The sequence below is a fragment of the Anastrepha obliqua genome, chromosome 5, assembly GCF_027943255.1.
Source record: "Anastrepha obliqua isolate idAnaObli1 chromosome 5, idAnaObli1_1.0, whole genome shotgun sequence".
Taxonomy (NCBI): domain Eukaryota; kingdom Metazoa; phylum Arthropoda; class Insecta; order Diptera; family Tephritidae; genus Anastrepha; species Anastrepha obliqua.
The window spans coordinates 39,145,066-39,172,219 of NC_072896.1; the positions used below are offsets into that span (position 1 = coordinate 39,145,066).

Genomic DNA, 27,154 nt, shown 5'->3' on the forward strand with positions numbered 1-27,154 from the left:
GAGCCTGAGTGCATTCTTTGAGTCTACTATTATATGATTTTGATTAACGAACTACAGCAAAAACAACGCACACAACAAGATGTTGTTAGTAGAGCAGCTGATTTGTTTTTTTGTTTTCTTACGATTTAGTCTTTTGAATTCTAAAGTGAGCTCTTTTTGTTGTTGCAAAAAAATTTACAAAATACAAGTAAAATTTGCTGTTGTTACTCTATTCATTTCACCTTGAATAGATTCACCTTGGCACACAACAAATTGCAGAAATCCAGCCCATTTTACAACAACAATAAAATATACAATTTCATTTTCGCAATTCATACATATTAATAAACAACTTTATTCAATTTGATTTCTCATTACATTCAGGAATATATTTATGATTCATACGGCTGATTCATTCACAATTTACTCTTTTATTACTTTTAATTTTTGTTTTGTGTACAAATCTTTCACAAGTATGTATTTCGCTGAAGAATTATTATTTTTTTTATTATGCTCACATTCTACTTCCACCGTATTTTATGTAATATATGTTTGTATGTATGTATGTATTTTGTAATGTTGTAGTATTGTCTTGTAAATAAAATTAATATTTATTTTCAAATTCAAACTCAGCGATATAAAGAAAGGGATGTATGTAAGTAAGAAAAGTATGGTATAATAAAGATAATCAAGTGAAAGTGTGCGGATGTTAGGAGTAATGCAGTTTGTAGTAGCCAGCAAATAGCAGGGAAATTAGAAGTAGTTTACGAAAAAATACAAGCAAATTAGGGAGAACGCATAATTTTGCAATATTTTGAATTTTTGTTTACTTTTTTATTTTTATTTTTTTGTTGTAAATTTTCGTTAATTTTAATGTGGTATTTGCATTTTCTATGTATTTATGCATTATTTTTTAATTTATAAGTGGTAATTTTAGAATTGATTTTTTTTTCAACGTTTTTGGATTAATGTTTCGTTTCTTTTGTTTTCTCTAATTTTTCTTTATTGTTTTGTTCTGTTTAGTGTAATATACGGCATACATTCAAACGATTTATTCAATGTTTCACTTGCATGTTGCATACGCATTCACTATTCATTTGTTAGTAGGAAAAAAATTTTATCTTTTGATACCCCAGGCGTTGTTGCTAGGCACCGGCACACGACGCTGACCGGATTCGCGCTGCATAACCTCCATAATGCTGGTGGCGGGCAACCAAGACTGAAAACACAAACAAGGTGGTAGCAAAATTTCAATGTTTTGTCTCTTTTTTTTTTTTTGTAATACAAAATATCTACATATATACATTTTTTTTATTTCAAACTCACCCTGTCTTTGTAGGCAGTAGCTACCACGTTACGATTTGGCTCTGCATCGTAGGCAACCGACTCGACACCAAACATTTCGCACATTTCATGCACCAGCTGCCTCTTTTCCCTATTCATTGTGGGGAATGAGTGACTGCGTGATTTTTGTTTGCTCTCCTTGGCGAGTTTTACCAAGTTGGTTAGAGCATCATGTATGGATTTGACCAAGGTTGGGTCACGTTTGGCGAAATTGCGTATAAAATCAGAATATTTGGTTTGTAGTTTTTGCGGCACATCGGGGTTGCGTATTTGTAGGCCAATAGCCAGACGGCGATTACGTTCGAGCAAACGGCATTCTTCATTGCAGTCCAAGCTGAGGAGAGAAAAAGGTTATAATGAAAAATTAAAAAGGTCGAGAGTCGATTTTGGATCACTTATCAAATTTTTTAGTTATTTATTAATGCTTCAGCACACTTGATGCAGCATTAGCTTATGACCAGGTAACTTTCCTTATAATTCATACTATAATTTTAGTTTTCACGGTTGTTGTTGTTGTTGTAGCAGCATAAACATTCCCTGTGCATATACGGGGAATGTTGCTGAAGTCACAGTCCTTGGCCGGATATAAATCCGGCTCGTTCCGGTTACGTAGAACCGACTGTCGTGGGAACGTTTTCAGGGTGATTTGCTGTTGCTATAACAACGTAAAATCTTTCTCATAAATTAGTAGAGTTGGCTTCTAAAGTAAAAGTTATTGGCCGGGTCATTCCATCAATAAACATACGATGGAAATAAGTATAGAAAAATAAGCCGTCTGCTCAAGCCAGAAAACTATACATACCAGGTGGCGCAAAATTAATCATCCAATTTAGGTTTTTCTAATAGCGGCCGCCCCTCGGCAGATAATGGAAAACCTCTGAATGTTTTTCTGCCAAGTTTCTCATAGCAAACCATCTGCAGTGCGGAGTCAGATTAAAGCTGTAGGTTCCTCCATTTGTGAAAAAACATCGAGACGTTCACCACAAATAGGAGGAGGAGCTCGACTAAACACCCAATAAAGGGTGTAAGCGCCAATTAAACACAAATAATTCACTTTTGGCATAACTTTTTCTCTTTTTAAAAAAAACTTTATTTTGACCTTTACTCGCTCCATTACTGCTGGTCTGTTTTTACACTAAATCTCTCTAGTTCACAAGTGTCAAATATGCTAGACGTACGCCATTTGAAAAAATTATATCTTCCGACATGGTGATTAATTTTGCGCCACCTTGTATATTTACATTTATACACAGCGCGAGCGATTCATCTGTGATACAGGGATTTGGCAGTTGTAAGAAGCCAGATTGCTTTTTGCTTGTAATCTTAACGGGCCGTTTCGATGGCATTAAACCGAAAAAGGAGCTCCTAGAGGTGATTACAATCGCACCAGAGGCGGTTAGAGCCGCAAGTATGCGTAGCATATGGCAAGCTCAAGTCTGTGTAGTTACACTTTATGTCTACTATGTGAGGTTAACGGGGTCGTGGCACTTTTTTCTTGCCAAGGCTAGATTTTGAATTGATTGGCATGCAGAAATTATTTAAGCTGGTAAAGTTTTAAGGCGGAATTAAATTCTAAAGAAGTCTGTGCGCGTACGTACATATCTTTAGTTACTTACGTTTTATTTGTCTTATTAATTTTAACGGGAGCGAGTATTTCACTTAGTTCCATATAATTGCCACGTTGCATTTCAGCCATCGAAGAAGCCAATTGGGCAGTGGCAATGCGACTAAATTCACGCGCCAAGTCATGACATAAACGCATCTGTTTACGATTGCCGCAATCGCATTGAACTTCAACCTGTTTGTAAACATCAAATAGTTAAATAAAAAAAATAGTAACATTCACAACATTTTTACTCCACTTACCATTTCCTTGCACGGTGTATCTGGGCAATCACCATCGTGGCATGGCGACATGCACTTGTGGCCGCAAGTGGCGCGCGACTTAGTGCAGTGCTGCTTGCACACCTCGCCCGCTGTCTGACAAACACCCTCATGGCATGTCTTAATACACTTGTGGCGCCCACACGGTAGCGCCTTGCCACATGCCAAGCCACAACTGAAACTCTCCTGTGAGCATGGAATGGTTTTGCGCTGCTCGTGCTGGCCAAAACACCATTTGGTGGTGAACATCATGCATGGTGGGCAATTGGCCGCCGAGTGGCAGTTGTGCTGGGGTGGATGTTGACAGGGATGGGTGCGCGAGCAAGGGCGCTTACAGGCCGGCCTTTTGGTGCCACACGGCACTGGTGGATAGATGACTTCGGCGCCACATTCACAGTACAGCTCCTCGAAAGAGGAACGATAACAAGGCGGGCAGTTGCCGCGGTGGCAGGGTTGGTCGCATTTGTGTTTGCCACATGATAGTGTATAGTTGCAGGGCAATGGGCAGATGTGATCGATATCGATGCAGCATTCCTGGTTGCATTTATGTTTGCCACATGAACGTTTTTTAACGCAGCGCTTCTTGCAGCGTGCATCGTCGGCGCGCGTTGACAGCTGGCGGCACTTGATAAGTTGGTCCATGTGACCGCAACGACATTTGACAGCCGTCTGTTTGTTGCATGGTGGGCAGTTACCCAGGTGACATTTGCTAGTGCAATGATGAGGATGTGCAGGCTTACCACAACGCAGTGTCTTGCCGCACACGCCCTCACAAACTAATATTGGATCCAAACAGGACTTTCTTTGACCAGCTACAATAGGCATTTTGCCGCACGGGCACGAAGTGACCATTTCGGGACTTAGTTTGCATGTGCGACATTCACCAGGATGACAACAGTCCTTGCACTTGTGATTGCCGCAAGCCAAATCTTTGCCGCACGGCTTGCCACAAGAGTAGGCGTGCTTATCATGTGAGTCGCGTGTGCAAGCGACTTGACGCTCCTGCTTGGCACAGTGACACTGTTGATCCACCTTCTCGGTGCATGGTGAGCACTTGCCATCGTGGCACTTAGCCGGACATGTGTGGAGCTCACAGTTCAATAATTTTCCACAAATAGAATCGCACTCAATGGCCTCTTTAACGCAACATTGCATTGTTTTGGTTGTCTTGCCACAGCCGCATTCACGCTTCACATAAGCCTGACATGGTGGGCATGGGCCTGGATGGCAGAGTAGGGTGCAAGCGTGTACACAACCTTCAACACGACGGCAGGTGTCACCACATGAATGTGCGATATCATGACGAGTGTATGGTGGATTCTTGACCTTTCCGCAGAAGCAATAATAGTCGCGTGGTACCTCCTTAACGACATTTTGACAGGCGGGACAACGCCAGCCGTCATCTGATTTCGATGATGAAGCCCATTTGATGATGCATTGTAGATGAAGTACGTGATAGCAGTTGTTACAGGACCAAACGCCATGGTGTGCTTTGATGGGCTCAACGCAAACCAAACACTCCAAACGACGTGTCTCAATGTCGCGTATGAGTTTTTCACGTTGCGATAACTTCTCATTCTCCGGGTAGACTTTTTTTGGCGAAGGTTTCTGCAATGTAAAGGATGAAAAAGTAAGCCAAAAATTATATGTAGGGATGTATATGGATATATATACATATGGACTGAATACGACAGCATCAGTGTAAATTCTACGCGAAGCTTGCAGAGTAAGAGAAGAGGGGAATATATTGGAAACAAAGTAGATATTTGGGAGCTTAAATGCAATATGTAGGAATTTTAGAAGGCATCTACCGTTGGACAATAATTGTCTCTCTTAGAATATTGCAAAAAATACTAAGGTTTTCAGAAATAAACATTGTGACAGGGTTAGAGTTATTATTAACTCATATTGTTATTATTGTAGCAGTTTACTAGGGCCTGCAGATCGTCATCGTCTAACTCAGAAGGAGTGGGGTGTTAGATGAGTGGGTTTGAGGGCACGTGAAAAGGTGGTTTGTATGGTGCGAAGTGCCTTCACATGCCGGATATATCCTGAGTTTGTCGGGGTCAATTCTGGATAAGTAGGCGTTTAACCAACTCCAATATCCGAATCGTAATTGAGCCAAATTTACGCGAGTCTGGGGAAGCAGTTGAAGATTGTTGCCTGCAATATGTTATGGTGAGCGAGAAAGACTGGCGAAATATGTTAAATATTTTTTTTATTTTTCAAAAGTTGTACCACATGCCTACTGGCTTATTTGTTTATCGAAACTTAATTCTATATAAAATAAATATTTTACACGCTAAATAAAAATTTTCTTACCTTTTCCGGTGACGGTAGCGGACTATCTTTTCCATTATCCGTCGAGTATTTCTCTTCCACGCGAAAACCATTTATACGATCACGATTGCGATTCCAATCATCGCGCCGCTTATTGCTGCGATGATAGTCAACAGAACGGCGCCCATTTTGATAACGACGTGCATCTCGATCACGCTCCCGTTCGCGCTCAGCACGCGCAGAAGGTTTTTCCGACTTCTCTAGACCATCATTGTTGTGCTTACTAGCGCTGCCAGCACCACCTGCACTGCGTTCGTGGTTGTGTGGTGAACTATTGTAATCATTGCCATTTCTGGAAAACCCATTCGATGATGAACCTCGTGAACCATTACCGCTGGAAAGGTGTTGCTTATTTGCGGAGCCAGTATAACGCGAGACGGCACCACCAACAGACGAGGATGGAGAAGCAGTTGAATGTGGATTAAACAAGTTAGTGTTTGCTATTATATTTGTGCCATTACTTTGGCGGTTGTTTTCGAGCATATCTGCACCATGCTCCGCTTTTGTGCCCGTTTTTTGTTGCTGTTGTGCCGGCATTGAAGAATTGGCACTCAAATCAGTTTTTACTAAATTCAGTGTTGCATTATTATCTATAGTAGAGGTCAGCGGAGCGTTATCACGACCAGAATCTTCAATACCTGAAGTAGCAAAAGCACCACCGACAACACCGTTAAATGCCTTATGTACATTTTGCTCTTGACAAAGTACGTAGTGATTTTCTTCATTGATAGGGGGCGTTTTAAAATTCTTTGGATCCTCTTTTGCAACGCTACCTGCAGCTTCATCAACTCCTTGACTGTTTTGTGTAAAGTTTTCGAACTTCTCCTCGTTCAAACTGAGATTGTTGAAACGTGGCACAAATTCAGGAGCAGACGCTTGCAAATTTGATGCATTAAAATCGAAGCCAGTGGCAAACGGGTTCATATAATAGCCGCCAGTATTACCAAAAGGCGTGTAAATGTTGTCGAAGTAATTAAAATTTGTATTTGGATTATTATATGCGTTGTAGCCGCCACCGCTAAGGTCGTTGTTTGAGTAAAGGCTACTGCTGTTGTTATACGGAGAAAATAGACTATTGGAGAAAAGCTGCAAAAACCATGTGTTTTATTAAAATAGAATGCAAGCAGAAATTCAGCAATATTATGATTGAAGTAAAAATGTTTATGCGAGTTGTAAGGCCATTGTCATTATGTCAAGTTCAAATGCAAAAGAGATAAGAATTCGTTTACACGAATTTATTTATTAGAGTATACCGTGAGATATGTCGATTGCTTTTATTGTTAAATTAGTCACACTATAAATGAATTTGACTATCGAGGAGTTAAAAGGTTTTACCTACAACAACCTAAAATGCATACGTCATTCTAGTTACAATGAAGCCGCTCCAAATTCCTTAAATTACTTAGTTATTTTCGAACACGTAATCAGGAACTTTTTTTCAAAATATGCGTTCTTATGATGAAAATATGTGTATTTTAATGTCAATTTTACATACTGCTATTATTTGTTTTATAATTATTAGTTTCTGTCAAAAGAAAAATATTAGCACATTCAATTTTTTTGTTTGGTAGAGAACTGCATGTTTACAACAACAAAACAAGAATTTAAATTTTAAAATTTTAGCTAATTTTGTACCTATTTGGGTATTTCAAAACTATGCATTTACATTTTTTTTTTTTGAATTACATCACATCTGTGTAATCTTTAACGCCATTTTTGCTAATTTTACTCACATTTGTCGGTTGCGGGCTGCTTTCTACGAGTGCATCATCTCTGCCTGATCCAGTTTGTATTTTATTACTCATTGTGTCGACGAAATTGAAGTAATCATTATTAACACTCTCTTGTGCGATACCACCACCACCACCGTTGACGTTAACTTGTGTGGCAGATGCGTTTGTTGCGTTACCGCTGCTACCGCCAACAGCACCAACATTTTCATTGCCATTACTGATTAGAATGTCAGCTCCATTATGACCAAAACCATTATTGCTGCCTAATAGATTATGCTGCATGATGAATTGATTAAAATTAACATAATTATTATTTCCTGTCTCTCCGGGCCCGCCAGCTGAAGCAACACTATTATTGCTTCTACTCCCATTCATAGTTGTTCCAGGATTGTGAGGAAACGCACTGGCTTGAAAAGTGGTTTGCTGCTGATGCTTTTCATCTGCTATTGCAGTATCCAGTGCGCTTTGAAATACTCCTTGCCAAATTTGTGAAAGAGGCGTTTGCGGATCTGCCGACATTTCCAAATAAAAACAAAAACAAAAAAGAACACCAAAACCACGTTGTCAGCGTCACAATGAGTCGTTACTATCGTTGTACTTTTTATGTTGTTGTTGTTGTTGCTCTTTTCGCCTAAGACGCTATTAACCACTTTATTTTCAATTTGCTTTTGCTATTACGGCCGCCGCTACAACCCCCTCCGCAACGTCTTGTCAAGTTTCTAATGCTTCGTCACTTTCACGGCTGCGGCTGCTTTTTAATTCCTCTTTTGCGTAGTTTCTTTCGCTGCGTATGCTATGATACTAGTACAGCTATTACTTATCTATGCCCTCCCTGCTGCAGATGAATCCACTTTGGATCCGTGTGCTCAGTACACGCGGCTTTTACTGTTGTCCCTCCGCCCAAAATTGGCCACAAAACCCGTTTGCGTGCTCAGTATCAGGTACTTTTTACTTAAATTCTGCCCTCACTGGCGAAAATATTCCCTAAAAACCAAGGAACTAAAAAATCCACTCGTCGTTACACACGCGAACACTTGGTTGTCGTCTGCAATTAGGAGACCAAAAAATACAACCCAATTGTTAGAATTAGTTTTCTCTACACGAGCAAAATATATCGACTAGATTACATAGTTTTAAATTCCAATATTTAAATGAAAATAAACCGTGAAATTAACGCACGCAATTACCAAAATCCGATGTTCTTCTGCTGACAATTTCACAAATCAGGCAAATGGAAGTTTCGCAATAGATTTCGAACACTGATTTCGAAAATGCCAGCCAAAGAAAATGAGGAATCAGTATATCACCGATCACAGGGTTGCAACTAGATAATAGAATTTTATGAAAACTATCGACTCACATCGATACCACTTGCATATGAAAATTGCTATAATTTCAGCTTAAACCGTATATAAAAATTATTGTAGGAGCCAAAAATCGCCATTAGAATTATCGGTGGAATTCACTCTGGCACGAAGTCATTGTCTCTATCTGAACCATAATCACTACTCACTTAGTTTTTCGTACGTATACAAATGAAACGCATCCATTGCTCTCTTCAGTTTCACGTTTGGCACAGAAAATTAATTATTTTCAGTCAATTGAAACGTCAAAAACGAATACCCAGACAAATTTACTCTTCTACATGTGAAATTATTTTTGGAATAACTTTCAACTGTCCATAGATTAGCTAATTTGACGATTGAGGTTGGTACAAAATAATCAATTGGACACCTCATCGTGAATCTAATGCAACCCTGTGCTTACAGCGTCATCTATGGGACATTAGCAGTAATTGAAAAAAAAATTCACTAAAGCTACGGCAACATGCTTATGCATTTGCTGTCCAGCAGCTTATATGTGTGCGTGTCGGCTGACACACCCTACAAGACAGTGCTGAGCACTTTCAACAAAAATTCCAACCCATCTACAAGTATTTTATCAGTCTCTAATACATGCGCATTATCAGAATGGCATATACGACATTTTTTAATGGGGAAATGAAATTTTTCATTTCATATTATTTGCCCCTGTTCAGTGTGAATTCTATCTCTCTTTTACCAATAGCAATTTCATATAAATGAAAAATATATCTACTGTACTTTAAACGCCACGGCAACTCATTTATATGCTTATAATGTGGCTGTTCTGAAAAAAGTTCTAGTGTGAAATTTGGCTGTTGTTGTTGTAGGGTCGCCATAGCCGAATGAGTAGATGCTTGGCTAAGACTTGAAAATTCGTGAGTTCGGATCTCCTTAAAATATAAATTTATAATTTCTCTAAATAAAGCATTTTAACGAAACTCCTCATTCTGATTACTTTTTAACGAAAATGATGAGTTATTTTCGTCAGTGTTGAATAATTTTAACGAAATAAAAAAAGTACTAGTGTGAAATTTAGCTGTACTTATTGTATAGTCGCCATAGCCGAATGAGTAGATGCTTGGCTAAAATTTGAAAATTCGTGAGTTCGAATCTTCGTGGATGAAACACCACATTGGTATGTAAAAGTTTTTTAATGAAAATAAAAAAAATATTGAAAGTCGCGTGTTCGAATCGCAATGAAAATACAAATATAAATTTTATAATTTCGAAATAAAACAATTTAACGAAACTCCTCAGTCTGATTACTTTTTAACGAAAATGAGGAGTTATTGAGGAGTTTGTGCTGATTACTTTTTCATGACGAAAATGAGTAGTTTAGAGCATAGCAGATATATTTTTCAGTTATAGGAAATTTCTATTGATAAAAGAGAGATAGAATATCACACCGACAAGGGGAAACTATCAGAACTTTCCCATGGCTAGAACAAAAATGTGTAGTTGGATGAGGATAGAGATGATGATAATTTGAGTGCTTATATGATAGTCAGCTCTCTTGTAGGGTTGTTTCGTGTCACACATACTTGTCAGCTTTTGCATGCAGAAAATCAAAAATTTTAGATTATTTTTGCGGGCAAGCGTCATGCACCCGACAGACACGCACACATACCTATAAGCCTTAGGAAGATGATTTGTTTTTGCTTGTAACTGCAGCAGTTTTACCAGATAAAAAGAAAAAGAATAGAAAAAAAATTGTGGATGAAAAGTATGTACGAGAAACCTAAATAGTTTACACATGAAAATTTATTGAGTGAATTGAGGGCGTCATGTGAAGAGCAATACCGTAATCTTCTGAGAATGGATGCTGATACGTTTGAAGAGCTTTTGTCAATGGTTACGTCGATGATAGAAAAAAGGAATACTGTTATGCGAGAGGCAATATCCCCAAACATTATCAGCGACATTGAGATACTTGGCGACAGGACAAAAATTTGAAGATCTAAAATTCCTACCTGTGATGTCTCCAAGATTGCTATCAAATATTATTGTAGAAAGTTGGGAGGTTATTATTTCATGGCTCTCAAATTATATTATAAAATAAAGAATAAAAGAATTAAAATTAAATTTATTTAAAAAGAAAACCGAGTAATATATACCCAGATGTGTATTTTACAACATCTTTTATATACTCAGGTATTCATTTTGGCAACAGCACACCCAGCATATTTTTCTAGAATAATGCCCATAATTAAATAATGTATCTCATATTTTATTTTAAAAGTAATTGAAATTTTATTTCGTATCCTTTTTTCTTCAAATTCTTTTTTCTTCAAATAAATGTTAAGTTATTTATTAAAACAGTATGCCAAACACTGAGATCAGCTACACCTGCGAATAGAAAAATAGCAGTGGCCATTTTTATCACATTTCTTCAATTAAATACTTCTCAAATAAAAATTTAAAACTAATTAAATACCCCAAATTCTGATCCATCGGTTGAATGAGTGGGGGTAACGTTTGGTGGCATTGCCGAAATTTGCCCATTCTCCGTTGTCAGTTCAGCTTGATTTGGGTGAGAAGAAGCGTTGTCGATTAGGAGGAGAACTTTAAGTGGTAAGGCTTTCTCCTTTAAAAACGATGTAACCTTAAGACCAAAACAACCAGTTAACCTTAAAAATCGGACAAAACTTAAAAGGAATATTCACCTGTGGAACAAATGACTCACGAAACCATTGCTTGAAAATAGTCGACGTCATCCAGGCGGATTTCGAGCTGTTATAGTCGGTGGGACACTGAAAGTTTTTAAAGCAGCGTGGATTCTTCGCCTTTCCAATTACCAAAAGCTTAAGCTTTTGGGATCCAGTGGTGTTTGAACAGCATAAAAACGTTATTCGCTGCTTCTCGGACTTTGCCCCTGGGGCACTCAACGCGTACGTTTTCTCTGGCAAAAGTCTCCAAAATAATCATCAGCATTACATAACTGATTGTTGCACAATTCCAATTCGTCCATTTTAGCTTTAAATTTTTCTTTAAACGGATCCACTAGCTGAGGTTGCGAAGACAGTTTTTCGCTGATATTTTAAGAAGACGAATACCGTACCTCTTCTTGAATCCTTGGAGCCATCCATCACTAGCGAAGAAATTGGCCTCATTTTCTTTAAATTTTGCTTGCAGGGTTTTTGCCTTTTCTTTCAACATTAGATCACTTACCGACCAGTTTTTATCTCGCATTCGGATAAACCAACGTTAAAGAGTTCTCTCCATTTTGGGCAACTCTGAAGAAAGCAGTGTTTTTCTATTTCCAGGTCCACAATACGTGTTGTTTACGCATTTTAAAATCACTTGCTTTTTCGCTTTAATGTTACAAATTGTTGATTTAGCAACATTATATTTCTTTACTAAAATCGTTACAGAGAATTTTAGCCACGGATTTTTTAGAACTCATTTTCACCAGAAAACATAAGACAAAACACTCTTTGCAAAACCAAAACCGCGACTGAAATATTTTACTCCTTACATGCAATTACGAATAAAACGCCTATTTTATAATCAGGGGATTCCCCAATCTCAGAATTACTTGAGATCAATGTAAACTACATTCAAATAATTGTAACGTTTATTGTCCATGTTATAGAGCTTTTTGGATTTGTTCACGTTTTAGAGTAGTCAAGTCACGCTTTAGAGCGTTCACGTTATCAAGCGTGCGCTGTATATAACAGGTGGCGCAAAATTAATCAATTATGGAAAGATTTATAATATTATATTTGCAAATATCGTCCTACGGCAATCATATTTGACACTTGTGAGCTAGACAGCTGCAGCATACAAACAGACAAGCAATGGAGCACGTAAGGGTCAAAATAAAGATTTCCGTCATTCAAAATATTTTTTTTTTTTTTTAGTAGAAAGATGAATGGTTAATTTTGCGCCACCCGTTATAATTGGCGCGTACACCCCTTTGGGTTACCCTAGAAACATGCCCATCTGTGGTACCACAAAGCACAAAGCACTAGAAAATTTGGTTGACAAGATTACCTACAACATGAATGCTGCCTTAGCGGAAGCTTGTCCCATAAGAAGATTGAGGGGTAAACCCAAGCCAAGTGGTGGACGGTTGAACTAAGCCAGCTTCGAAAACAAGCAAAAGCGCTTTTAATGAGGCAAAGAAAACACTTCTCGCATAAGATTGGAAAGGCTATAAAGATGCTTTGAGAATCTACAAGAAGGAAATCAGAAATGCTCAAAGGCAATGTTGGAAATCCTTTTGTGAAGAGGTTGAGGGGGCAACTGAGACCTCCAGACTTCGTAAGATTTTAGCGGGAAGTCCTAAAAATTGGGAACTGCTACATAAAAGTGATGGTACTTTCACTACAACCAGTAAAGAGTCTTTAGAACGTTTACTCGACACTCATTTTCCAGGCTGCTCAGACATTACTGGGCATGACATGGCAGATACAGTACAATGTCGTGAAGTCAGAATAGACGCTAGATCGGCTCTTATGGGCGATTGAAAGTTTTAAACCTTTTAAATCACCGGGTCCAGATAGCATTTACCCGGTGGAACAGCAAAAGGCCGCCGGATATCTAGCACACTGGCTACTAGCAATCTTTAAAGGTTGCTTCTTTACGGTCATATACCTCGTAAGTGGAGACAAGTCAAAAATTAATTACTGCAGCACTCACTGATCTTGGGGTAGAACCGGGCTTGGTAGGCTTCATTGGCAAAATGCTAAAAAGCAGAATTATTGAAGCGAAACCACGAGAATCGGTGCTCAGGAAATTGGCAAGTAGAGGTACACCGCAAGGTGGAGTCCTCTCACCGTTTTTATGGAACGCAGTTGTAAATAAACTTCTTTTAATACTGAAATCGGTGGGCTGTAAGGTGATAGCTTACGCCGATGATGTTGTCATTGCTGTCTCTGATAAATTTGTATCTACAGTAAGAGACGTAATACAAAATGCTCTAGATATACTTTCTAGGTGGGCACAAAAGTGTGGTCTAGGAGTTAACCCAGACAAAACGCAACTCATATTGTTCACGAGGAAGCACAGAATCCCTCAGCTAAGTCCAATTACGCTCAAGGGGGAAGCTCTTATGATTTCGGAAGGAACCAAGTACTTGGGACTAAACACTGACTTGGAAGTCAAACATCTTAGAAAGAGTTAGGAAAGCGAACCTAACTTTTTATGCCTGTAAGAGAGCTTTAGGTAAGACCTGGGGAATCAAACCTAAGGTTGCTCATTGGCTTTACACTGCTATCGTCAGACCCATTCTTCTATATGGAAATGTTGTCTGGTGGTGTGCTATGCAGAAAAACCCCTATTCTAATTTATTGAACAAGGTGCAGAGATCAGCGGAATTAGCAATATGTGGCGTCACGAAACCATGCCATGGCTTTGGACATCATGCTACATCTGCCACCCCTAGATCTCTTCTGCAAATACTCAGCGACCTGCTCCGCTTTAAGGCTCAAAGCGAGCTCACAATGGAGGACTGCCACACATGGACATTCAACCATCTTAGACTCCTACACGGATATACCCAGTGACTGTGATTATCACATTCTTTGCTTCGAAAGGAATTTCCTAATGAAAATCCCTTCTAGACTGGAATGGCTTGAAGAAGATCCAACACCCAACACACCCATTAATATCTACACGGACGGATCTAAAATGGACACCGGTGTAGGATCAGGGTTATTTTGCGAAGAGCTTTCTATTAGTGAATCCTTTAAACTACCGGATCACTGTAGTGCTTTTCAAGCGGAAATAAACGCTATTCATGAAGCCTAAAATGGTTAAAGATAAACAGAATATCATCAACGGACATCTGCATTCTATCAGACAGCCAAACTGCCCTAAGAGCGCTAGATGCATTCCAAACAACATCAAGGAATGTCTGACGTTGTCGCCAATCTCTAAATGAGATGGCCAAACAATATCGTATAATCTTATGCTGGGTTCCAGGCGACAGTGATATACCAGGGAACTGTAGGGCAGATCAACTTGCAAGAGAAGGTACCTCTATACCAGACATAAGTAATTTTATGGAGATACCTCTCGCAACTTGTAAGCTTCTCATTAAGGACGCACTAATCAGTTCTGCAAATCAAAGATGGATTAGCGCTAACACCTGTGAAATTGCTAGGCAAACATGGCCAAGGCTAAACTTACGTCTGTCCAAGAGTATTATAAAACTGAGTAGACTTCAAATCAGGACCTTAGTAGAGGCCCTCACAGGACATTGTCTCATAGGAAATCATGCAAGGAGATTAGGCGTTTACATGCATGATTTCTGTCGTAGCTGCAGTAATGAGGAGGAGTTGGAAACAATTCAACATCTTTTTTGCACATGCCCAGCTCTAGCCAGAAGCAGGAACCGATTTCTAAAATCCTACTTCGTAACGAATATGGATAATCTATACACTTTAGGTATCAACAACCTTTTACGCTTTGTCAAAAGCTCAGGATGGTTCAATATGGAGAGGGAAATGTAGCCCAGCCCCCGCGGCACACAACGGACCCATTTCGTGGTCTAAGTGGCATCGTTGTCTCTATGTGCGATGCGGCTGCCAAACCTAACCTAACACCTCTTTGGGTGTTTGGCCGAGATCCTCCTCCTATTTGTAGTGGGCGTCTTGATGTTGTTACGCAAATGGAGGGACCTACAGTTTCAAGTCGACTCCGAATGGCAAATATTTTTATGATGAGCTTTTTCATGGCAGAAATACACTCAGAGGTATGCCCTTGCCTGCCGAGGGGCAAGCGCTATTAGAAAAATGCTTTTCTTAACATTTTCTTAATCTACGTTCTCTCTGTGAATTCTGAATGGTAGTCACGCACCAACCCATTCGGCTACGGTGGCCGGCCGTAAATTTTGCTTTAACAATTTAATATGCGGCGCTTTGTTTTATTATTTATTAGTTTGTTCAGTTTAAATGTCAGAAATCCCAATTTTGCCAAGCCATTCACAGAATTTTCACTAACATCAAATTTCTCCACCTTTTGTTACCTTTGTTTTGTTCATTTGTTTTGTACTGTTAAGGGACCTGACGTCAGACTTTGCATCAAAATCGCGTAAAATTAAGTAACTGTTTTGGGAAGACGCCACCTTCGGTACTCACCTTCGCCTTGCTGTTCAACTATGATTTAATGAGTTGCACTTTTTCGACTTAGCATCCCCCTGCTCTTCCAAATTCTACTTAGTATTTTGGGTTTGGTCCCATTATTTTTCTAGTACAATTCTATAATTTTTAATGAAAAATAACACAATAATTTGCTGCTGGTATGGTGATCCATTTATTTCTACATCGTAATTAATTTGCTTATCTCTTGCTTTAAATTAAGTATGTATGTATATATGTATTTATAATGCATTTAAGTTTTTAGGTATACAATATTATTATCACATCTTATATACGTCTAAAATATTTATGTTCCTAGTGCATGTGTATGTATATACATATGTACGTATTTTGTAAGTACAATACATAAAATATGCTTAGTTTTTGTTTTTGTTTTTGGTATTAAGTAGGGATACAAATATGTATTTTATGTGCATCTAATGTCCCAATTTGATGTGATTTTAGCTCAGGCTTTGAATTTCATAAAAGTATAGATCTACTTGCGCATGATTTTCGGAGTATTGATTAATTGCTCGTTTTTTTTGTTTTGTATACATAAATATATGTATGTACTTTCTCTATATGTATACTCTAAATGTGCACAAATTTTTACAACAAGTCATCTTTTACACTTCCCAATGATAAAATATTTAATTTATGCTTACTCTTGCTTACAAATGCTCATGAGAAAACATAGGAAAGGAACCGGAAGGTTCCCATGGGCGGACATCTAGAATGTGTTTACAAATAATTTCTTATTTCTTCTTGTTTTGTTTTTGGATTGGATTCAGCATAAATTCAGCAATTCTGACATAACACCTGAAGGGTTAACTAGGCTTACAAAAACGCGTTTCATTTAAATAATGGCCGTTTTGTCCACTGTAAAAATCAATAAATGCTACAATTCGGGCTTTTTAAGAAGGCTCATCTTTGAGAGAAGTGTTCGAATGTGAATACATTGCGTGTTTTGCATGTGGCCGATGATTTTTTTTACTTTCGTATGTTTTCTATTGCATTCCCCGTTTTATATCAATCTCTTATATTCATATAAAAATATCTTTAGAAATTTTCATAAGCAATTTGTGAAGGCATTTTTATATGAAAAATTCCATTTTATGAACTCTGCACATAAATTCAATATAATTTCCCTTTGCTTTGAAAAATAAAAATTCTAATTTTCTATATCCGCTACCGCATTTACACACATGCGATCTTCAAGTTTTTCTTTTTTCAAACATTTAGTCTAAGAATTTCAGTTACTCCATAAAGCTTTTGCGGCAGACGTACTGCTCAGTGTAGTTAAAAGATTTCAGATTTCTATATTTCACTCCACAAAACATGAATTTCACTTACACAATAGGGATTGAAGTACACTCAGGGGTTTCCTATATAGCATAAAGCTTAAAACTACAAGAAACACTTTTGTGCATCCGACGTCACTTTCTTGCTCCATTTTAGTAGATACATTCGCCAAGTAAGTCGCAGGCGCCCTTTTCGAGTGGCTTTAACCATAATGGATTATAGTTGGGACACAATTTACCATGCATTGGAATTTTGATTTCCACAGGTGTCACTGCTGCTCCCTCCCAATCGAAGTCTTCGAAACGATAACCATCCGATTTGTTGCACTGCATACTGAGCGGTTCCTGTATGTACATGGTGTATAGTTGGTCCACTCGCGGCTGTGTCCATTTGATGCTGCGATAATTCTTCGAACGTGCGCCGTTTAATTTTATGCCGCGCTGGTGCTCTTTCCTTTAAAAAAAATATTAAATGTTTGCAGTTATTAGATATTGAAAATTAGAAATATTTTGAATATTCATTCGAAAGTGTGGAGTTATGTTATTAATGTTACGGGTTAGTAAACCCAATGCTTTGCCTGGGTATTTGTTCTTTGATTTACATAAAAGTGGTTCGTGGTAGCAGAGGAAGAGGAAGGCCTCCTCTGCGTTGGAATGATCATATGGAGAAGGACTTGGCTTCAGTTGGTGTGTCGAATTGGTGCCGGTTAGCACGAGAAAGAAACGACTGGCGCGCTTTGTTAAACTCGGCCAGAATCGCGTAAGCGGTTATCGCGCCAATTAAGATGAAGAAGAAGATTCGTGGTTACCGATTTAATCATATATACGAGGGTTACTTTTTATATTTTGCGCCCAATAGAGAAAACACAATAAAATAATAAGTCAATACAGTTCTGATTCAAGTGAAGTTTTAAATCCCTTTTGCCACTTAGAAGTGGATACCTCCAAAAGGAGCTGTTTAAAGGCTTCAAAAACTCCTTCAGGCGTTGGAAAACGTTGATCGCGCATTTGATATTTTTGATGTTGGGGAACAAAAAGAACTCATTAGGTACCAAAACAGAGCTGTAAGACTGATGATGCGTTAGTTTGATCTTTCGTGTGCTCAAGAACTGTCTTGTGTGACCCGATAGGTGGGAGCTCGCATTGTCTTGGTGAAGGATGATTCGTCTTCGGCAGTTGGTTTTCTTTAATTCTTCGGAAACTTTTGACAAACAAATAATTGTGTACCGCTTAGAATTTACTGTTTCAAGTTTCTCTAGTGGAACAGTTGAGACATGACCAGATTTTTCGAAAAAAAACCGGCAACCATTTGCTTTGAGGTGCCTCTTCCGTGAACAATTTTTGTTGGGTTAGGCTCGTTTTGGACACCCCTACAACCGATTGCTGTTTTGTTTCTAGCTCATAGCCAAGTATAGATCCAAGATTCGTCACCTGTTTACCAATTTATTAAAACCAATCGACACGAAAACTTTTTTGGGTTATTGCCAAATTATGCGGAATCCAACGAGAATAATTCCTATTGAAGACCAAATGTTCATGCAATATTGAATGGCGGTCCCCCTAATGCCCAAGGATGCCTCTAACTGACGACATGTCACATGATGATCTTGGGTTATCATCGATTATTTCTGGCACAACAACCTTTCTTGGGTTACCTTCACGAAATTCATCCAGCAAGGATCGACATCCACATTTGATCTCGTTAAATTAGGGTTTCACAGTGGCTAAGTGGAGTGTTTCAACGCCGAAAATCGAAGTAACTTGATCAATGTACTCCTGTCTCCATAATCCATTTCGAAAATCGTAACAAATCTTCGTATTAAAATTTTCACAACTTAATTCCATGCTTTGGAATGAATTTTTCAACTAACTAAGAGAGAACGTTCGGGAGTAAAAATATTGTATGTTAATTTTTGCAAAAAAATACTAAACTCTTTGATAAAAATATTGAATTACCGCTTATATAAAAGGCAACCCTCGTATAAGCTTTGGAATAACACAGAGGTTCGCCGCTACTTTCTCAGTTACCTATGCCGATATTTGGGTCTTGCAGTTTTTCATTAGCTTAGCTTACAAAAGACTGATTGAGCAATGCAGAATTATATAGAAAAGCTTCTAAAATTCTTCTAAGTAGTTTTAGTTTGGATATGCATATAAGCTATAAGAACTTATATACACACTTAGCTTTCTCATTCCAGGCGGCCGCCGTAGCCGAATGGGTTGGTGCGTGATTGCCATTCGGAACTCACAGAGAGATCGTTGGTTCGAATCTCGGTGAAAGCAAAATTAATAAAAACATTTTTCTAATAGCGGTCGCCCCTCGGCAGGCAATGGCAAACCTCCGAGTGTATTTCTGCCATGAAAAAGCTCCTCATAAAAATATCTGCCGTTCGGAGTCGGCTTGAAACTGTAGGTCCCTCCATTTGTGGAACAACATCAAGACGCACACCACAAATAGGAGGAGGAGCTCGGCCAAACACCTAACAGAAGTGTACGCGCCAATTATTTATTTTTTTTATTTTTTTCTTATTCCACCATCGAGCACGTCAACTCTGTATACAATTTCGCCAGAGAAGCATTCGAAAGATAGATGGTGCTGTGATAGATAGATAGATAGTGCTCTGATAGATAGGTAGAGAATGCTGTGCTGCCGTTCTCCCAGACATAGCACAAGCATTTGACAGGGTATGGCACGAGAGCCTGTTATATGAACTAAAAATGAATCTTCCTCATAATTTCTTTATGCTGCTAAAATCATAATTACAAAGTAGCCATTTTCGAGTTACCAATCTCTATGAAATCAATGCCGATGTCCGCAGGGAAGTGTGCTGGGATCAGTACTTTATACGCTTTTCACAAGGTAGGTCTTTAATAGTTAACACACATGAGCTGCATATGCAGACGACACTGTAGTAATAGCTAGAAATAGTCAAGCTTCTACTGCTTTCAATCAACTTCAACAAAACCTGGACAGTCTTAGCACATGGCTGAACAAATGGCGTATAAAAGCCAATGAAGCAAAATCGGCGCAAACAACTTTCGCGCTCCGCCAGGATACTTCTCCCCCAGTGCATCTTACCAACTGCGAGGTACCCCAAACGGACCACGCTAAATAATTAGGCCTTCATTCTTATCGTGTTACGTGGCGATATCATATACTTTCAGAGCGGAAGCAGCTTGGAATAAAACTTCGTTCCTTTTATTGACTGCTTCGGCAAAAATCAGAGCTTTCGCTGGACAATAAACTGCTCATATATAAACTAGTACTGAAACCAGTATGGACATATGGAGTGCAAATCTGGGGCTCATCTCCAAAATCAAATTTTGACATCATACAGAGGTTCACTCAAAAATGCTGCGGATGTGGTTTGGAGTGCTATCGTTACACGAAGAAATTGACATCAGCAAATCCTCGGACGTCAAACCTATCACATCAAACCAACGTCCCACGCAGACTTAAAACTTGTATGCCTACTGATCTGCCACGAAGATTTTAAATGCAGGTCATATTTTCAAACTTTTATTAAATACAATACTGAAGATTGTATTTAATACAGTACATATGAGAGATTGAATTTAATAAATGGAGCTACAAAAAAAAAAAAAACTTAGCTCTCTGGTCAAATGGCCAAATGTCCGGCATTAACGAGATAACTTTTCTGTAAGCCTGAAAACTGATAGGTGCTGAGCTAGAAAGAAACGACACTCCACAGAGGATTACCTTTCGATTGGGCATAATGTAGCCAGGTGAGAAATTTCTGGATTGCCCGTTGTCCGTTGAGCTATTAAAATGTGACGGCGTGGATCAGAAAAAGTGCGTCCCTGTTAACTTAAATATAAATCTGGTCTGTCTTATACAAAAAAACGTGATCCTCCATACAGCATCAGTTATCGCAGAGTGATTCTTCTTAGTAATGCTTATAAGATTACATCGACCACTTTGTGTGATTTCCCTATCGTCAATTGAATACTCGAATCTTATTAATGCTTTAAAGGCTTTGATATATCTAAGTAAATCCAAATCTTGCCCCGAGAATAAAGCAGCGATGCATACAGGCCTACATATGTATGTATGTATATGCAAAATCCTTGAACGCGAGGACAGCTGGAGTGCGATTAAAAGATACATTGAAGACGTATTACGGGGAAAAAGATGGACATCGACACAGTAGAATAAAGTGAAGCCTCACAGAGAGAGACATAAGAATACGAGTTTGTAGCATGAAGCTAGCTACAAATGTGATGGATACAGTCGTGGTCCAAGTAATACCAAAAGTAGTCTTGCGAAGGGAGTCTTCCCAGAAGGCTATGAGGAATTGTTTTAGTGGTCACACCACTCAACGCGGTAGATGACGGTCAGTGTTAGTGTGAGGGCATTTTCTTCACGCACCTCATCCAAAAAATTAAAAAAAAAACCTGAATTTGACGGGCCTCGTAAAACAAATACTACTGAACAAGAAACAGTTTTCAATGCTAACCTGATCGATGAGAATTGGAAAATACCCTTTTTACTTTACTTTAATGGCGGGAGTCCTTAGTTGTTTGTTAGTTATATATATATATATAATTGGCGCGTACACCCTTTCTTGGGTGTTTGGCCGAGCTCCTCCTCTTTGTGGCGTGCGTCTTGATGTTGTTCCACAAATGGAGGGACCTACAGTTTCAAGCCGACTCCGAATGGCAGATATTTTTATGAGGAGCTTTATCATGGCAGAAATACACTCGGAGGTTTGCTATTGACTGCCGAGGGGTGACCGCTATTAGAAAAAACTTTTTCTTTACTTTGGTGTTTCACCGAGATTCCAACCAATGTTCTCTCTGTGAATTCCGAATGGTAGTCACGCACCAACACATTCGGCTACGGATTAATTAGTTGTTTTCTAATTGTTTTCAACTGGATAAACGGGAACGAAACTAATTGGTCTAGGGGTAAATTAGAGCAAGACGAGCTATCTTTGACCGTCAAACAAATAATTGCAGTTGGCCACTCACATACGAGTACGTATACCATTGACAATTGTAATTATGAAGTGCCACAGGAATTCGTCTGTCTTAAAATCCAACAGATAATCTCTCCATGATAAAAGTGGTTCTTTGAATTGAGTAAAGTCTTTCTCGACGAACAAAATTCACACTCTATAAGCCTCGAGGTCTCGAGGTAAATTGAGCGAGATGTGTAATTTATGAAATTCAAACAAGCTCCTCTGCCCACTTACAGATCTCTGCAGCAAAGCTATTGAGCGTGATGATCCTTTTTTATTCAAAACTCGACTTTTATCGAAGCAATTGCGGCTTTAAGGTCGAGTGCAAACGGTTCAAAGAAGATGCAAGCATCTATTGGGTTTAAGGAAACCAAACAGCAGAAGAGTTATTAAGAGAAATGCCTGAGGGATAGCGGGTCTGCTGAGTTGAAACTCCGTACCTTTTATATGCAGACCACTTAGCCTAATCTAAATGCGCAAGACCAAAAAAAGGTTATTATGGCATAGTGTGGGATATTCACATGCACATATGTATGTACATATTCATATATTATATATGTATTTTCAAAATAAAATAATTGCTTACTTTTTCATGTAAATGAAGTAATTTTCCAGTGTCTCTTCGGAAACGGAGCTCTTGCACACCTCTAACTTGGTTGCCGGATAGTAATGAATGTAATTCACACACATTTCGTCGCTAATTGAAAAGCCGCCCAGCGTTGCATTTTCATAGCCAAGTGTGTTGTAATAACACGTTGTGACCAAAGCATCTCCCTGTAAAGAGCCAGTAAATATTGAAAAATATTTATATTGAGCCTTATTCGTCAACTTCACTTACCGGCAGCACATGTGGCTTATAGTGCAGATTGCGCATTTCCTGGAAGTGGTGAGAGTAGTAGTCATCTCGGTTGATTTCGCGTAGCTCCTCCTTGTCCCGGAAGTGGCGTGTCAGAACGCGAACGCCACGTAGATGTGTATGTAGTTGAGAGCCGAAAATGATAATACCGCTTGGAGGAAGAGCCTATAAAGTAGGAACATTCAAATGACACTATTTGTATTGTTTATTTTTTCAATAGCTTTAACAATTTTACCACTTCAGTACACTCGGCGATACAATAACCACTTAGCGGAAATCCAACTTGTCCAGGTGGTATTGCCATCTTATCAGTGTATTCCAGACCCAATTCCATTACGCCAGCATCGAATTGCCGTAGCTTTGAAGATAATTTAATCCTCATGCCTGAGCTGTCGATTCGACCTTTTAAAATAAAATGAAAATAGGGCTTTTTTTTTAAGCGTAGCTTTTAACATTTTAAAAATTAATTTTATTATTTTATATTTTATTATTCATATTAAATATCATTTAATTTCTGCGCTGTAGGTTAGTAAAAGGCAGTGGCAATTTTTGCGTGGAAATTGGTAAAAGGATGCTCGTAGGTAAGGCCATGAAATTATGGAAATTTAATTTAATAAAATAAAAGAAATTAGTCTACCTCTAACTTTACAGAGCGATTCCAACGTTGCTCTTTAGCGCTGCGGTTACAGCTTTCTTGATCTCCTGTACCTTGGCATAACGAGATCGCTTAAGTTGTGACTTCGTCCCAGATTGCGTTATCGGTACTATAGGGTGATTCTTTTTTTCAACAAAACTTCATGAGCAATGAGCGAGAAAAGCGCCGTAGGGTTGCCGCAGTGCAAGATCCAGTCACTCTCGGCGAGTTTAGGTAGCATATGTGAGGAAAATTAATACGGCTATGCAAGATGACGTTACTCAACACCAGCAGCGCCGTCAGAACTGCGAAGGACCTCTCCGAGCCGTTTGTTACCAAACGAGGTTTCAGACAGGGTGACTCGCTGTCGTGTGACTTCTTTAACCTGATGTTGCAGAGCATTGTACGAGCCGCAGAACTTAGTCGCTCGGACACAATTTTTTATAAGAGCGTACAATTGTTGGCGTATGCCGATGATATCGACATCATCGGCCTTAACAACCGCGCTGTTAGTTCTGCCTTCTCCAAACTGGATAAAGAGGCAAAGCGAATGGGTCTGGAGGTGAACGAGGACAAAACGAAGTACCTCCTGTTTTCAAACAAACAGTCGGCGCACTCACGTATCGGCACCCACGTCACTGTTGACAGTTATGATTTCGAGGTTGTAAAGGACTTCGTTTATTTAGGAACAAGCATTAACACCGATAACAATGTCAGCCTTGAAATCCAACGTAGAATTTCTCTTGCCAACAAGTGCTACTTTGGACTAAGTAAGCAAATGAGTAGTAAAGTTCTCTCTCGACGAACAAAACTAACACTCTACAAGACTCTCATCATGCTCGTCCTAACGTATGGCACAGAAGCTTGGACGATGACAACGTTCGATAAAGCGACGCTTGGAGTGTTTGTGAGAAATATTCTGCGCAAGATTTTTGGGCCTTAGCACGTTGGCAACGGCGAATATCGCAGGCTATTGAACGATGAGCTGTATGAGCTTTACAACGACATAGACATAGCGCAGCGAATAAAGATTCAGCGGCTACGTTGGCTTGCTCATGTCGTCCGAATGGATAAAAACGCTCCGGCTCTGAAAGTATTCAATGCGATACCAGCTGGTGGTAGTAGAGGAATAGGAAGGCCTCTTCTGCGTTGGAAAGATCAGGTGGAGAAGGACTTGGCTTCACTTGGAGTGTCCAATTGGCGCCGGTTAGCACGAGAAAGAAACGACTGGCGCGCTTTGTTGAACTCGGTCAAACTCTCGTAAGCGGTTATCGCGCCAAGAAGAAGAGGAAGAAGAAGATGTGAGGAAAATGCCTGTTTATCATCGCTTCAGCACGACAACGTAGAACTAAAAGTTACTACCTATTCCGGCAGAAATAAATTAGATTTTCGCGAATTTTAATAGGGCTACTAAAAAAAGATATTGAAAAAATACACATAAAACACAAATTCAAAGTCCTATGACTTCTACTGGAACTAAAGGATGACTCTCTGTTTCCTGACATGCAAGCGTACGAACGACGAAATGTTGCCAGTTGATGAATTATAAGCCAATCCTTGGAACATAATCGCCACACCTCGTTTTAGCATTTTGTATACTATTTCTTCCTATATAATTACATAAAGATTAGCTTGAATTTCTGAAAGATTTCTACAATTCCAACATAAAAGTATGCTCAGATAAAAAAGCAGCTTTTGCAAACGCGATTCGAACATCCCTAAGGCTGGATGAAAATGACTGTTTACTTCAGTCTACAACAAAAAATTGAGCTTTATTATAAATACGAACTGGTATGGAAAGGAATAAGGCACTCTAGTCAGATCTATTGTTAAATAGAGGTTGCGCAGTTCTACAACATTCCGAAGTAGTTAGATGGTAGATCAATTTCGAGCTTCATTGGCAACCAAAGAGTGATCGGTGTTGCCAGCACAAATACTAAGACTTCTCGTTGCAATTGTAATAACTTTTCCAGGGTAAGCGCGTGAGGTTTCTTTATCCAGAAACCATCTGTGTTCAGACATAAAAAAAAAAAACGGTAACGCTTGATTCGACATGGGAAATTATTTAACGGTTATTTAGGTCCGATATTCCCTTTGGCTAAGTTAAAACTTTGTTTATAGCGAACGGATTCGATTAAAGCACACGACTACAAAGGAAAGAGACAGAGTTTCGCAATAGACGGTTCCATCTAATTTTCACGCAATTTTAGTAGCCTCAATATCCAATAGTACCTACATATATTTAATACTTCTGAGGTTTACGAGGCCATACATATATCCCTGGCTATTACACAGAAAATGTTTAGAAATATATTTTGAATTGCATTGCGGCTATTGACGAGATTTGTATTATATGATGTATAGTTTGATAACCTTGGCCTACCCGTAAAATCAACTTCGAAGTTTCGAAGGCGAAACTTTGATTATTTTAGTCTAAAGGCAAAGTGCATACCACCTGGAGACTTGAAATAGATCAATTCTATTTGAAGAAATCCCTATTTGGCTGTACGTGTTCACAAATTCACGTACCGTTAAAGAATCTCGAAAGGTCCTTTGGCCAATTATGTCGCGGGCTTTACTAGTATGGGCTCCCTGGAACCTGAATTCTGATAAGAATCCCGGTAAAAGTTTCTAACTCTGTTATTTCCTGCTTTTCGTAACACACCTTGCACTGGACCGCGTGATGAAGATTTTGTCATGTCTGTTATCTTACAAGTTTGTCCAGCTCGTACGTATATAATAGTTTCGTCTTCTGGAGCTCCATGATAGTCCCGGGTTTAAAAATCTCAGATGCAGTGTTTATTAAGAGTTAAAGAGAGTACATCACCAGCCCGGAGGAAATATCTATGCTTTCAAGATCAGCAGCGCCTCGCTCCTGAGCGATGGTAAATATATAGAAGCTTTCGTGGGCTACCACACTGTCTGCATACTGTGTCAGATAAAGTTCCATGGCACTTGGACACATAGAAGAATTCTAGGCTGTAAAATTAGTTCTATTTCGAAGATAATCCTGTGTATTTGTCGGCTTTATTATGGTTTCGTAATCGTATAATAGAACCTTTTGGAAATATCATAGTAAACCCAACTCTATGGGTGTATCCCTGCTAATTGATGCGTTTGAATATATCATCAAAAGATAAGAATTTTTAATTCTGATACGACATGTTAATTTCTCAAAACACTCAAAACACTCAGTGTTAAAAAGTTAGATTATGGGTGCGGAAATGCGTAGTGAAATGCATTTTAACAGCCGATATTCAGATGTAACCCCTTTTTAACTCTTACTATCGTCATATAACTGCTTTTTTGATGCACATTTTTGATTTATTTTCAACCGCCAAGCACTTTTTATCGCACTACAAAAACGGCTTATTGACGGCCTCCGTCCCGTGAAACTGCTGGTAAACCTTTCTGATAGGCCTATCTAATTTCGTCGTCATGATTTAGAAAGAGTTAAAATTATTGCTATTAGTGCGCTGAATTCGCATCTGAACACTACAACTCGTCAGAGTTAACGCCAGCCTACGTCCGATCTTCCAGTTCTATCTTAACATCAAATATTGCCATAGAACTCAGTCGGCTGGGAATAGTGGTTTCGAATGTGGAATAGTTAAAATCTATATGCTATCCATGTTCTTTCGCCCTGAAAAGAACA

At 38.9% G+C, this 27,154-nt stretch overlaps 2 protein-coding genes across 7 annotated transcripts in view; both read right to left on the bottom strand.

Annotated features, from left to right (window-relative positions):
• Nucleotides 1-296: 296 nt before the first annotated feature.
• On the bottom strand, nt 297-8,542 carry LOC129246835 (protein shuttle craft). 2 transcript variants are annotated; one of them, XM_054885486.1, is made up of 7 exons: nt 8,468-8,542; nt 7,281-8,325; nt 5,530-6,633; nt 3,190-4,815; nt 2,940-3,121; nt 1,306-1,657; nt 297-1,198 (listed from the first exon to the last, which is right to left on the bottom strand). In XM_054885486.1, the coding sequence occupies exons 2-7, from the start codon at nt 7,797-7,799 to the stop codon at nt 1,097-1,099; spliced, it is 3,885 nt and encodes a 1,294-aa protein (XP_054741461.1). In that variant the 5' UTR covers nt 7,800-8,325; nt 8,468-8,542; the 3' UTR covers nt 297-1,096. The 2 variants fall into 2 exon arrangements, with proteins under 2 accessions (XP_054741461.1, XP_054741462.1); XM_054885487.1 differs by having other exon boundaries at nt 8,460-8,527.
• Nucleotides 8,543-15,906: 7,364 nt separating this feature from the next.
• LOC129248525 (tyramine beta-hydroxylase) overlaps nt 15,907-27,154 on the bottom strand; it is a 75,909-nt gene continuing 64,661 nt past the window's right edge. For all 5 annotated transcript variants that reach the window (XM_054888103.1, XM_054888100.1, XM_054888102.1 and 2 more), the window contains 4 exons: nt 23,101-23,267; nt 22,848-23,030; nt 22,596-22,783; nt 15,907-17,481 (listed from right to left, as the gene is read on the bottom strand). In XM_054888103.1, coding sequence (XP_054744078.1) covers nt 17,181-17,481; nt 22,596-22,783; nt 22,848-23,030; nt 23,101-23,267 — 839 coding nt within the window. In that variant the 3' untranslated portion in view covers nt 15,907-17,180. The remainder of the gene's footprint in view (nt 17,482-22,595; nt 22,784-22,847; nt 23,031-23,100; nt 23,268-27,154) is intronic.